General features: G+C 38.9%; 1 protein-coding gene across 4 annotated transcripts in view; it reads left to right on the top strand.

Moving 5' to 3' along the window:
- The first annotated feature begins 2,118 nt into the window (after nucleotides 1-2,118).
- Nucleotides 2,119-14,974, top strand: part of PXDN (peroxidasin) — an 82,491-nt gene continuing 69,635 nt past the window's right edge. For all 4 annotated transcript variants that reach the window (XM_086875950.1, XM_086875951.1, XM_086875952.1 and 1 more), the window contains exon 1: nucleotides 2,119-2,526. In XM_086875950.1, the coding sequence (XP_086732076.1) occupies nucleotides 2,303-2,526 (224 nt within the window). In that variant the 5' untranslated portion in view covers nucleotides 2,119-2,302. The remainder of the gene's footprint in view (nucleotides 2,527-14,974) is intronic.

A 14,974-nucleotide genomic window follows, 5' to 3' on the forward strand; every position in this document is an offset into this window, starting at 1 on the left:
AGAAAACATAATTCTAACTATGTACTTTTTTTCCTGAACATCACTGTAAAGCACCAAAATTACACAAAGTGAAATGTCATCATATTTTCCTAAATTCTGCAAATATCCCAATTTTGTACTATCTCTATATTACCATGTTTAATTATCTAACCTCAGATGTTCTGCTGCTTTCAGTACAGGCTCTGCAGGATGACAGATTTACAGCTGCCAAGATGCTCTAATGTGAGTGGCATTTCTGCAACAAAAACTTACTTGTGCCAACATTTGCACTTTGTAGGTCAAAAGTGCCTGAGGTTTTCCTGGACCAGGAAACAAATTTAATTTTCAGATTAAGACATGCTTATATCCCAACACTGATTACAAATGCAGAGGAGGTGATACACATAGCATCTGTTTGCTGAATTGGCACTGAGGTGATGAACTTTTTAACCTGCTTATTCTGTAAATTCTCTTCTGCTTCAGACTGATATTCTCTGCTGTAAAATAGCTGTGGATGTATAGGAGTTTCTGAGCAACTTATGTTGAAATAGAAGACTAAGCAGAGCCCTGCAACAGTATTTAGATGTGCAACCAATTTGGAAGTGTACCTAACTGGTAAGAGTCTTCTAGGAGTCTCTGACCACCCTAGAAACTCAGTAATCATAGTGATGGCATGTCAGTAAGCCCCCCTTATCTCCAGACAGAGATTGAGCCCACAGGCTCCCAGTTAACCGCTGGGGTAGTGAAGGATCTTTTAAAGGATTCAGGACACAACCCCTAAACACAAACCCTAGTTCTATACTTCCATTAGCCATCTACTTTTAAAAGATATAAGCAGTTATGTTGCTTTAGAGAAGGAAATGTAGTGACTCAAGAAAAACAATAAAAGATAATGAATCATCTCAGTGTATTTTAATTCTGTGCCCATTAGTGATATCCAGGATCACAACAGACTTCCAGGCTCTGATTTTCTTGATGAGGTATTCAACTGGATGTTAAAAAAGTAAAAAAAAAAAAAAAATTGTCCAAAAGTCATTCCCAGACTCATGGGATAGTGAGATTCAAAATAACAGAATCACAGAGTGGATGTGGTTGGAAGGCATCACAATGAGTAATCTGGCCCAACCTCCCAGCTCAGGCAGGGTAATTCTAGAGCACATGGAACAGGATTGCATCCAGACAGTTATCTCTAGTGAGGGAGATTCCACAACCTCTCCGAGCAATCTGTTCCATGAGCTATTATAGTAAAGTTTCAGGCAAGAATGGCCGCTACATTGTTTTGTGAAGAAAAAGAGGTTCAGGCAATGCTGCAGAAATGCTATGGCTTACTTCTGGGGTAGACCTGGGGGTTCTGACATCCATCATTTATAAGAGAATGTGTTGTCAGATGTAATAGATCAGTTGTCATTGCTGTTATTGTCATCATAGAAATGATGTGCCAGTGCTCACCTGGGATAGGCAAAGGGTTGGAGATAAGGTATTGATCTGATTAGGACTGACTGACATCACGAAAGAATGACAAAGTATTTAGGGCAATGTTAGAAATCTCAAAGGCAATCTAGTTTTTTGTTTTCAAAAGATTAGTTTTGAGAAAGTGTTAAGATCGTGTGAGCTGTGGCTGCAACTATTATCCTTCTACTTGACATTCTAGTGAGTCCTCTTATACCTCCTTGCCTGTGCACTCACCTACCCAAGACCACCACCAGGAAGTAATTCAGGGCAAATCCAACATATTGACCTGGCTCGGAAGTAAAGGTTGCAGCACGGGACAGTGCAAGGGTTGTGTATGTGGGTTTTCAAAGCAGGGCAGAAATGGAAATTGGCTTGTTGGACTTGCTTCTACCCATAAGGGATTCTCTTTCCCTGATCTGTTTGTCCTCATCGTTTCTCTTTGCTTGCTGTTCTCCTTTACGCTCCTTACCCTTTCTTTCCCCTTCTCCACTCCTCTCATTTTCCCTTCCTTCTCTCCCGAGGTGCAAGCTGCGGTCCCGCACAGGGGGTGCCTTCTCGCCGTGCCTCCCGAGGGCGGAGGAGCAGCAGCCGGGGTGGCGGGCGGACCCCGGCCCCATCCCGGGCGCGGCGCTGCCCCGCGGTGCGTGCGCAGGGCGGCGCGGAGCCCGGCGCGGGGCGGCCGCCCATCCCTCCGCCGGCCGGGGCGGGCCCACCGCCGTCCCCTCCTCCAGCCCGCGCTGGGGACGGGATCGCCCCGCCGCCGACCCGAGCGGCAGCCGCGGCCGGGAGCGGAGCGGGCGCGACGCGGATCTGCAGAAGTCCCTCTCCTCCTTCTTCGTCCTCCTCCTCCTCCTCGCCCTCCGCCCGCAGCATGTCCCGGCGCGAAGCGGCGGCCGCCCCCGGCCTCTGCCTGCTGCTGCTGCTGCTGCTGCTGCTCCGCGCTGGGGGGCTCTTCCCCGCCGCCGCCGCGCAGCCGCCGCCGCAGCGCGGGAGCGTGTGGTGCCCCAGCCGCTGCCTCTGCTTCCGCACCACGGTGCGCTGCATGCATCTGATGCTGGAGAGCGTCCCCGCCGTGTCCCCCCAGACCACCATCCTGTGAGTACCGGCGGGGGCTGCCGCGGCGGCCCGGGGCAGGGAGGGGGGCGCAGGGAGGCGGGAAGGGAGGGAGGGCAGAGGAGAAGGCGGAGGAAGGGATGGATACCTGGGGTGAGAAGCGCTGGGGTGGGTGGCGGCGGAGCCTCAGCTCTTTGTCTGCGGTCGGGGGAGGGGGCCGGACCCGCGGCGGTGGCTCTGCCCGAGGGGCCCGGGTGTCCCCGCGCCGCTCCGGGGCTGCGCTCGCCGCCCCCGGCCCCGCGGTCCGGCCGTGCCCGGGGCGCTCCTGCCCGGCTCCGGCGGCGCGGGGTCGGAGCGGTGCCCCCGGTTCGGTGAGGCTCTCAGAGGTGCTTATGTTCTGGTTGGCTTGCGGGCGTTGTGTCCCAGCTTAGTCGTCCCTAGAAGGATTACCGTACTTCCTTAGAATCCTGTTTAAAAGCATATTCAGGCGGTAGGGGGATCGACAGGGACATGGCACTTTCTGCTCAATTCTTAGACATGTTGGGGATGTACGAGCAAACCGGGACCCAAACAAACCCTGGGCTTGCAGAAAACTAACCCAGCTCAGATTCCTGCAGAGATTTGCGGATATTAGTTAATAACCACTTTTTAGTTCAGGCACAAATGTGTCAGTTCAAATGCCCGGCCGTTCCTCTGGTCGCTGTTTTGGGTGGGATTGCATTGGTATAAATTTCGGTATTGACAATGATTGACATTTAGTTCACATTGATTTGACTGAACCAGTTACCTTTCCAGGCGTGTTTCCCTGCAATAAAGGCAAAGTTCCAAATGACCATCACACGCTATTTTGTTTCGTGGCTTACTAAGAGGAACGGATTTGTTCCACTGACCTGCTTATATGTTACTTGGGCTCAGAAAGCTCTTGGCACCAGCCCTGCCCTTTCCTTACACACAAGCAGCCGTGGAAGCCGAGCACAGCTTGGCCCTGGGAATTTTCTGCGGGGCCTCCTGTCATAAATTAACTTGTGACTTTGTCAGATATTTTCAAAAGGGGTCTATAAAGCCTTGCTGTGTTTCAGCTTCCAAGTATTATTTAATGTGAAGAGTACAGTCATTTAGCATTAACTGCGTCCCTCTTTGGCAAGAAGTGCAGGCTTTTGGCAGAATGGGATTAGTCCTGCAGTACTTGTAAACCTTTTAGGGAACAGTACAGGAAGTGGGTGGTTAATGTTTCTTACATTTGAAACAAAGTACATTTACAGAACACCTCTGCCTTGAGATTACAGGAAACCGTGTAACGCTAGCTTTGTGAATCATCTTAAATGTAAAAAAAACAAAACAAAACAAAAAAAAGTCTTAGAGTGTGGAGTCAAGTCTTAGTGGCTTGGTTTCTTCTTAGAGGTAGAAGGGTCTGCAACAGCAGAAAGTATTAGATTAAACCTCGCCGGGGTGGAGCTCCCCTTACGGTGGGTATTTATAATCTTGCAGTGAGTCAGAGGAGAGTGTGTGAACAATGCAAGCATTATACTCATCTAGCCCCACTAATATATCGAGTTGTCTAGTATCTCAAATTTGAATTATCATTCTGGTACAATGCAAGCTACCATGCTGCAGAAAGAATGCAAAAGAAGTTAAAAATGTTTTCAGCTTGACAAAGAATGGTTGTTTTCAAAATATGTCTGTGGATGATCAGCATTCTTCAGAACTTAGTAGTGACCTTACTTGTCATCTAGTAATGGATATTAGCTCATTGTCCTTTCTGGACAACTGACTGGGGAGCTATTATAAATAAAATACGCAAGTATTACATCTGTGAAAACTCAGATACTCCTTCTGCTACAGTTCTGCTGAATGGCTGCAAAAGGAAAGGAGCTGGGTCAGAAGATAGTCGGGCAATATGAGTCTTTGGGACAAAGAACAATGGTACAATTTATTTCGTAATCAGTAGTTTGAAGATACCAATCATACATAAATACCTTACCAGTTTTACATGAATTGCCCACTTTTAGATGTAGGAATATAACTATGCAATAACTATGGCATGTCTGAGGTACTCATTGAATTACCACTCATTTTCTTTACTTACCTGTGATGTTGAACTGTAGCTCTACATTGCAGTGTTCACAGAGGTGAAGCCCATCACCCACAGAGGGCTTTGTATACTCAAGAACAGCTTATTTTTTAAGCCTGAAAGTAGGCAGTTATTTAATCTCTGGTTTGACTCTCAATGTTTGTCTTTCAAGTGCTGCCTGTATATTAAATGCTTTTTTTTTTTTTTTAGTAGTGGTGTTGATAGTTAGATAATTAAAAATAATCAATTAATTTAAATCGATCACCTTCCCCTTTAAAACAAAAATGTAGGAAATCCTGCAAAGTGTACTGCTGATGAGCTAAGTCCATTTTTACTGGCATTGATAAATTCCACATTCTCATCTGTTTTATTTCTTACTTACAATATAGATTGACTGTGCAAAGTAATTTTGTAAAAAAATATCACCCTAAGTTTTTTCTTGATTATAAGCATTTTGCTGAGTACTAGTTCTGAAAAATGCCTCATTTTGGAAGCTGAGTTGACTTTGCTCTACTTCACATATAATTTGTTACATGGATTAAAACAGCATGGGGCCCAGACCAACGGTGCAGCCAAGTGCTTTCTCCCACATATCAAAAATGTCTACTCCTAATCTCAGGCTCTCTCTTGAAAACTGTTCATAACATTACTAGTTGCTGATCTTGCCAGTGCTGCTTCTGGCTCTACATTATAATGGTTTGAAAAACTACTTAATGTGGTAAATACAATCATGGAAATTTCATTTCATCTCTGACTAAATATACAATGCTTATATTCACAGAAATTGCTGAAAAGTAATTATATTAAAGCATTTAAACAGTTGAGGAATGTAAAATTCTGGGTATCCCCTCTTGCTGTTGCCTCCTCCCATTCTTGTATCTCATCTTACTCTTTTTAGGGGATTTCTGTGTTCTAGAGCAATTTCTTGTAAGTAGTATTGATAGTTTTGGCATTTGAATATTGATGCAATATATTACTATTTGTATCTAAACACAATCCAAATCTACAGGACTAGCTACACATACTCAGACCAATACTGAGATTTGTTCACAGTTTTTCTTGGCAGCACCTCATTGCTCTCTTATTTCTTGCTAGCTGTGCAAACAAACTTGTATTCATTGCACTTGAGTCTAACAGACTGAACAAGAAAAGAAACTAATGTTCTGTTAACAGCAGAAAAGGTAAAAATTGACAAAAATAGTTGCCATGAAAGAAAGTGGACTTGAATTGCACTGAGAATGACATGCAAATTATTGAGAAGATTTAATTTTGAAATAAGTCATTCTGCATTTGATGTGTGATTATTACTTTGAGTTGCCTGCATGTCTGCTATGAATAAAACACCCTTTCAACATGCAAATATAATTTTAAGTGATCAAACCTTAATAGGACTTCTTAAGTTGCAGCCACTCCAGCTGAATTGCTATTGAATGTAGGCTCTGAAATGAAATTGAAGGCAACAGTCTATGTTGCTTGTTACTGCCTTTGTTAAATGAGTCTAACATATTCTCAGCATTGCATAATTTAGGGTGTGTACTTTTATATTTACTCATTTATCAATGTATTTTAATTTCTGATTTGTACTGTAGATGTCAGAGGGAAAGGGGAAGGTGTTAGTAGTTTAATTCTATGCTGACTTTCTAGACAGCTGAGTAATTTTTTTCATCTCTCCATAATGACTTTTGTTGGAATCTAATGTACATTCATAATACCAGTGAAAACCATCATTGAGGCTTCCCAAGAGTATCTGTCTTAATACAATTTAAAAAACCACAACACTTAATTACACAAATCACACATGCATTTGGAGAATATGTGAATCACTAAAGAGATAGGGGTAATGGAAATATAATGACATTTCACATTTCACTGCTGATTTGTGGTAACATTATACCTCTTAGCAGAGGCATTTAGGAAAATTAAATGGGTGATATGTATGGAGACCATCAGTGCAGGAATCTCTGGGCTATCGTAGCAGAAATCTTACTGCATGCTGTTTGCAGATCAGCTATTTAAAATGATGCATCTTCTGCCAGCAAAGAATCATCCTATTTTAATCTGAAAAATACAAGGTCCTTGTGTTCAAGTAGATCTTTGAAACCCTTTTAGAAAAATTGCAGTAGATTACAGTTAAGACAAAATAAAATAAACACACCTCATGACTGTAAAGGATTGCAGTCTCAAATTTGGACTGTGAATAAACTTGATCACTTCATGGATGAACATCAATTTGCATGTCAGAATTAGTCAAGAGATAACACACCAGAAGATTTTATTCAAGCTGCAGGGATTTGTACATACTTAATGTTAAAAAAAGAAGTACGGATACTGAAGATTTATTTGAAGGGTTTGAAAATAGCTTAATACTGACACAGCTATTGCCACTCCTGGATGGGCAGCAAGGTGCAGTAGGTGCCAGTGGTGATTTGCTTGAATGACACAGAACAGAGGTAAAGCACAAGATTATTTCAATAAAAATTATTTTATGCCTTCCTTCATAGAAATTTTATGAACAAGTAAAGAATTCAATTTGAGATTAAAACACCTACATTTTAGGTCAATATACACAGGATTTTACATCTGTATTTGGTTTGTGAATTTCCCTTCTAATAGGTAGCAACTCAGCCAGTACTGTTCATAGTGCCTGGAACAGAGCTCAGCTCACTCCAAAGGGGACAATTTATTTATTTATTTGAAATAATAATTTCTAACCTCAGACTAGGTCCTATTGGGCCTGTGCCACATCTGCTTGTTCTCAGCCTGGGACATCTGAATCAACAGCAGGCACCACTGGTCAGACAACTGAATTAATTAGCTACTATTTGGGCAGTTTATTAATTAATTTGTGCCTTCTCTAGCATAATTGTGTTGACTAGTCTTCTGTTGACAACAAAAGGAGGTTAAATGTCTCTATGTAGGTGTTGATATTTATTTGTCCAAGCCAAAGTTTAAAGTGTATTTAGGACCGAATGTTTTCATAGAATTTTTAACAGAAAGAAACTACTTGCAAAGAGTAGGCAAAGGAGTCACAAGCAATTTAAAAAAAATTAACTTTAGAAGTACGCAAATTGTTGCTAAAAGGAGAGAAATTCTCTCTATTATGCCCCATCCTGAGTCCCAACAAATTAAGTGGATACTGCAGAAGATACCAATCCTCCCCAGCAAAGCAGCAGTGGAGGGTGTGTAGGATGTAAAGCCTTGCAAAGCCGTTCCCAGGCAGTCTGGCTGTACTGCTGATGGGATGAGCCAGGACCAAGGCACGAGTGTTCAGGAACATTTGCAGAGCTTGCAGAATGTGTCTGGTCATTAGCAGGGGCCAGAAAGGCACGGCACTGATAGTGTTTGACATTTACTGGGAGACGAGAGGCAAAGCTGCTGAGGGCTGCAACAGAAGGCCCAAACGAGTCTTCACTTCGAGTCACCAGAGTCATTGGTGGGAAGAGATTTTTGTCATCTCAACAGTATGTTAGACCTCATCAAATGCTTTGCTGAAGAATGTGAAAACATATGGAACAAAATCATATCCATCACTTACTGCAAGTAACTTACTGTACACTTAACACACTGTCATCAGAGGAACACATTGTCATACATTACAGCGGCTACATACAATTTCTGGTTTTCATCTTGTTTTACTAAGATGTATTTTTGAGCAGTAAATACTTAACATTTGAATGTTAAAATGAAAAATATGTCTTTATTTGCAGAAAGACACCTTTAATAAGTAAACCCAAAGACCCATTTGACCTGATATCTGTTTTTTGAGGGTGATGTCAAGTACAGCTTATGAACAAGTAGACAGCATAGAGCAGCTGTATAGTTGTTTATACTTATAATAATTTGCAGATATAGGTTATTGGGGCAAAAGATACTTCATGTAGATCTTGATGGATATCTCCTCCACAAATTGTTTAACCTCTTTTTTTCAACTATTTAGCTGTTAAGTTACATTATATCTTTCAGTGACAAGGAGTACTGCACAAACTACATCGCGGAAATTGCTCTCTTCTGTTTGAAACATAAAAGTGATTAGCTCTACTTAATGTTCCCCATTTCTTCTATTGGAAGAGACAGTGAGTGCTTGATCCCTCTCTATTATTCTTCCAAGGCCAGCCATGGTTTTGTGATCTTTGATCCTAAGCTTCTCCATTCCTTTCTTTTTAAAGTTGGAGCCTTCTCAGTGAAAGATTGGTATTAATCTCTCATCATCTGGACAGTTACTTCTCCATTTTGCTGTGTTTGGAGATGAGGGAATTGTAACTTTGCCCAGTATTTGTATGGAAAAATCTGGTATAAGGTTTCATAGTCTAATAAGGGCAGTTTAAAATCCTGTCTGTATGTAGTAATGATCACTTCTAGGCCTGCCATTTTATTTGAAAAGTTTGATTTTCTCCAAATACATTATTTTCTATTAATACATGCATTAGGTCTGCATTTTAATAGCCATTCATGGACTGTTAACAGGTCTTTTTGCTGTTCTTCCTAGGCAGACTTTGTTACAATAGATAAATATCATTAGCAAAACTTTGTTCTTTCTGTGGTTCATCACTCTTCCATTTGGGAATGAACTGAGCAATGTAAACTCAGCACAGGTCTCTGTGAAGCTCTACTGGTGACCTTTCCCAACTAGAAAAATTCTCCATTTACTGCAAACATCTCTTCATATGGACTATGTGAAATATTTGCTTTATAGCTATTTCAAAAGATTGTCTTCTAATTCCAAAAACTTTGGGAGTTTGGACTATTGTCAGCACAAGATTTTTTGTTTGTTCCACTGAAATGTTTTAGAAAGCTATAAGGATTATACAGATCAGTGGATTGCTTGGTGTTGTTGTCTACGTCCCCACTTCAAAATCTCATTTTTAAACATTTTTATGTCTTTCTGATTCTGTTTAACAGAGAGTTCAGTGTCTCTGCTGTTACTCAGTTTTCCCAAAAACATCATTAAAAAATGATGAGTTAAATAAATTTTCAGAATTTCTTTGGGGAATTTAGGGGCATGAGGGACAGTGAATAAGAATTGTTTGTGTAGCAGAGACAAACATGGGATTACTTATTGGAAAAATTAGGAAATGGATGCTTGGACATGAGTAAATATAGTCTTTCTCTCCTAATTCCCAAAGGCAGCTGGTGGAAAAATAACAGGGAGATGCCTATCCTTACATCATCAGGAGGGTCTGGATCTGAAACACAGGGAGAGTCACACCTAAAGTGACTAACAACTTTAGTGACACTTAGACACTTCAGTGTCTCACCTAAAACTGTGGTAAAACACATGCCCAAGAGAAAAATATTCTAATAATAATATTCTAGAATAAATATTCTAACCTCCTCCATTTTCTGAGTATGCCCTACTGATTTCTCTCCCAGGCGAGGTCAGTGCTCATTAAGAGATGATGTGGGGTTGTCATTAGCCTGCAGAAAATTTTGTTGTTTAGGTGTTAAATAACAGTTAGGATTGTCACATGTGCTTATGGATTGACTTGCAAGTAAGCTAAGTTTAAGTTGAAAGGTTGAAAGTCTAGCAGGAAAGAAAACTAGGAAATGCAGCCAGTAAAAAACAGAGCTTGGCATGATGATAAAAGGAAACTGTGCTAAGAAACCAATGTAATATAATAGAAGAAATCAATATTACTATTATGACATGAAAAAATAGCAGACAGCTATTCAGGAAATAACAAAAGAAGAAGAGAAGTAGTCCATTACGTTTAAAATTGAATATTATTTAATTTTTTTTAAATTACAAAATGGCCTTTACAGGAATATTTTACTGTGTGTAATTGGTAAAATGAAAATGCTAGATTCAAGTTCTGAAACACCAATTCTATTTTGAACAACTGAAAAAACCCATAAATTTTAATCCATCTTGATTCATATGTTTATAGGGTATTTTTTCCATTATTTCTTTTTGTATTCAAATTTCTGAGACTTTCAAAGCTTGTTGCAGTTTGTTTACAGTATTTTGTGATCAAATATTTTGTACACTCTAGATCTCATCTTTTAGAATTTACGCATAGCTTTGTATATATGAGTAATCCCCAGGCTTCTGATTTTTCCTGGACATGGACTTTAGCTGAGTCTCTTTCCAGCAAGCCAAAGTGTCTACATCCTTATAGGATAAGACTTCACTTACAGAAAAGATCCATTCATAAAGGTGGCATTTAAAATCTGTATCACACAATCTAAACATTTATAGTTGCTTGTCCTTCTGGTGAAGTTTATGTAAAAAACGAAGTGAGTATTTTAAATACTTATGTGTATGTCTGTGTCTGTATATTTATATATACACACACATGCTGTACATAATGTGTGTTTATATATATGTATAGATAGATACCAGGAAACAACTGGGCTAAATTGTCTTTATCATTTTTTCCATTTGAATTCAATTGAAAAAAAACCAAAACAAAAATAGCTTTAAAGGCTTTCTTATTGCAAATGTGGGCAGGGTTTCAAGACAATCCATAGAGATGGTGCAACGAGAGCTGACTGAGCTGGAACGGAATGACTCAAATATTTCCTTTTCCTTCCTTTGCTTATCAGGCTGCCAAATTTGATTTCTTTTTGGTATGGCATTATTACTGCTGCTAATGAGAGTCAAGTGATTCTTTTAAACAGAAAATTGAATGTTTATTACAAATAACAGAGTCTCAAAACCTTGAGAAAGATACACAAAGGAGAGATTTATGTGGCCTCTCATCTTCATGTCTTTTTATTTAATCTGTATGTACAAAGATAAGGACTTTGGAGACTTTGTGCAGTAGCTGGCAGGGTTTCTGGAAACCATGTGAAAGTTTGTAGAATAAAAAGTGTGAAGTTTTGTGCAATGTAGTGTTCTCTTTTTTTTTTTCCGGAGTTTTTAAGTTTTACAAAGAAAAACAATGAGCAAATGTATTTAACTCCAAATCAGTTTAACTCCCTGTGGCATTGCTCCCTTTCTTGTTGCGATCTGTTGTTCTAACTTTCAGATTTTTTATTCTCTTTCCAATTTCCACTCCCTGTATCTTTCGAAACATTTTCTTTTAGCATTCTTTCCCCTTAAATCACTTATTACAACAGGCTGCTCATTGCCTGGCTGGTCTGAAAAAGGGAAAATATTTCTTGGTACACAGTGTTACCTTAGCTAATGACTGCTTTTGGTAAGCAGGACGATGACTGCTAAATGTCAAGTTCTTTGCCCTGTGTTAGCCAGACTGGACTCAATAGCATTTTATTAGGCATTTTGCTGCTTGCTTCCTTTGTTGCAGAAAAAATAAAGGATAAGTGAGTCCTTGAGTGCTTATCTCTAGGCAGTGTGAGCATCATGACTGGGGCAGCATGAAATTCAGTGCAGACTTTTCAAAACAGTTAAATTTAGAGGCTTATAGCCTCTGTCTGAGGTCCAGCATGCTCTACAGAAGCAAATATTTCATTTTTGCAAGATTTTGATTTTCTGCTTTGATATAAAATGTCACTGTTTGGTGTCTTGTGATGGCTTCTATTTAATGACAAATTTTCATGATAATCAGATTAAATCAGTCACCAATATTCAAATCTTTAGATTAATGTATTTTCAGGTTTTAATGGTTAGAATAGAGAACTTTTTTCCAAATTTTTCCAAAAGACTTTCAAAGCTATGAGGGGTAGTGTGTGTTCTGGTACACAGAGATAACTCTAGTGGGGCATTCAAAACTCTAATGTGAATAAATGACACATTACATTGTCTAAGATAAAAAGCTAGAGCAGCAGTATGATGGTGTGACATATGTCAATTAAAGAGTACATGGCTTATCAAAGCAGGATACCTTTTAAGGGATATTTTGTCACTCTTTGGGATAATGTATTTTGACAAACTCTCCAAATAATTTGAGACGTGGTATTATTTATTTATTACAGACATAAACTGAATGAAATATACAGATCTTTGACTTTGGTAAGGTTCTCCAAGAAAAAGGGCCTAGATAACTGAATTAGACTGCCAGTAAAATGAAGACTTATATGAGGCATAGAGAACTGCAGAGCTACAACAGAGCTGTAAGAGCAATGAGAGCAATTTGATTTTGTGAGTTGGTGGATTGCTCTGGGCAGATTCAAGGCATTAACTTCCTGATTTAATTTTATTGCCCTGGGAAAAGCTTAAGTAAATGCAACAACACCTGTGTAGGGGGTAAAATAAATTAAAATGTTTCCTAGTTAGATTTTTATGTACAGCTAAAGAATGTTAATTTGTAGATTGGAGACTTAGTTGTCAGGTGTGTAAATAGCGGCTACCAGACAACTATTAAAGGTCTGTAAATACCTTTCTTAGTATGGTAACATTTATAATTTATTTAAGCCAATTTTGAAAACTCAGGATGTTATATTTTTTTCTGAGTTCTCTATCAATAATCTAAATCACTTGAAATTTCTAAAATATTGATACGTGTTGAAACATTTTTCTTGATTCAGCAAACAAGAGTTTTGAAAACTTGGCCAGAAAATCCTCTAATCCTCCACTGTGATATGAATATTTCCTTGGATGTTTTATACTATGTCAACTTTGTGTACTTTCTGGAGTAGATGTTTTCTTTTTGATATCCTCTCTTTTACTTAAACATTTTGGATGCATCTTGCATGGGAATAATTAAATATAAGATTTGGAAAGAGAAAAAGTATGTAAAAAGAGTCTGTGATTCATTAGAGATTTCCAACTGAACAGTAATTAACTGGCTGAAAGCAAGATTTTTTTTTTTTTAAAAAAGAACCAACAAAACAAATGAGCCTTCAGTGTCAATCTTTATATGGGTCATATCTGTGTAAAATTTATATATATATTGATGGGTGTAAGGTAGACCTGCCCTTTGAAGAAATTTGTGGGATTGCCAAACATCTCAGTTCAGGGGAAATTTTCTGGTTTTGATGAAGTTTCAACGTGAACAACACTTAAAACAGATATGAGACGTAGGCAAGTGACTTGTGTACAGCCCCCAGGCTCAGGTATATTATGTAGCCAGTTTTGTAACTCCATGACATGTGTTTATAATCCCTTATTCATCAGAGAAAGAAATAAGAACTAGCTGTGGTTTTGCACTCAACATTTAACAATATCAAGTTGAATTCAAACTAGTTTTGTCTTTTCAATATTGGTAAAATGGTGAATTCCCAGTGTACATAGAACACAGCAGTATCTATGCCACCCAGATTCCTGAGATGAGAGTTTTTCATTACCTTTCATTTACCGTTTTTTCCCCTCTGAATACCCACAAGGAATTGCTTCGTAATAGTGATAGAATAGAGCAAGTGCCTGTCTTGCATGTCAGACATTGTCTGTGACAGAATTTGTATCCTGTTTGGTTGGTTGCTGTGTTAAATAACTTAGATCTGACTGACTTCACTTTAGAAATATCCATATTTTTCTGAAAGAATATTTCACTTTTCAGGAATCAAATCTTCTGGACAGTGTAAAGAATAAATTGCTTTTAAAAGAAGGTTATAATTCAAGTGAAATTAATTTATTTTATTTAACTTTGAAATTGGGAGATAATTTGACATGATGGTATACCCCAAAAAATAAATTGCTTTTTACACCTGGACCCACATGTAAGAAATTTCTGATAATATCAGAATTTGTAAATCTTGTTGAATGCCTTTGGGGACTTAAAATTTGGGGTTTGTTTTGTTTTGTTTTTTTCTTGAATGGTGTCTCTTTCATTTTGTTAATCTGTTTGTTTTAGCTGCATAGTGATGAAGCTTCTGTGGTCAGGAAATAAAATGGTCATTCAGTTCAGGCTTATCTTTAGCTTATGGCTTGGACATGGGGAGGAATTGCCCCTCTAGAGACCAGAGCCCATGAATAATCTCCCAGGAGAGATTTCAGCCACAGGACTACTGCAGTAACACAACATCCGATGCCTGAGGAAACCTTACCAGAAGAAAGTTTCTCACTTAAGTGCTGAGTGCTGGGTTTGTGGCCTCTTCAGTCCTTGAAGTGTCTTGAAGTATTTGTAGAAATCCCAGCCATAAATTGGTGTTTGCTTGCCTTTGTATATTTGTACTTCTGACCACTCTTAGAGCAATGATCGTTTAACTGAGTCCAGAGGATTCTTTTGCAGTTGAACTTAAGGTTTGGTGATTAATAGTTCTGGGAAAGAATTTTTTCACAGGATTTTAAGCCAAATATATGACATAGCAGTGTCTTAATCAAGTGAAATACTAGTAATTTATATGTTTTTAAGTCATGTAGATATGTGTTTTTCAGTAGTAGCAACACTGTAAGAATCTCTTATTCAAAGCTGGAAATTATTTGGTAGATATATCTGCTGATTGAAACTAAGACTTTTTTAGAAAAAATCTTTGGCTGCAGATAGGTGTTTTTTTTTGTTTTTTTTTTACTGTTTAGATTTCATATTAAAAGAAATCTGTATTTCTAATGTATTTAAGTTGCTGGTCTATTTAGTGTAG

The sequence above is a fragment of the Cyanistes caeruleus genome, chromosome 2 (genome assembly GCF_971803275.1).
Source record: "Cyanistes caeruleus chromosome 2, bCyaCae1.hap1.1, whole genome shotgun sequence".
Lineage (NCBI taxonomy): Eukaryota > Metazoa > Chordata > Aves > Passeriformes > Paridae > Cyanistes > Cyanistes caeruleus.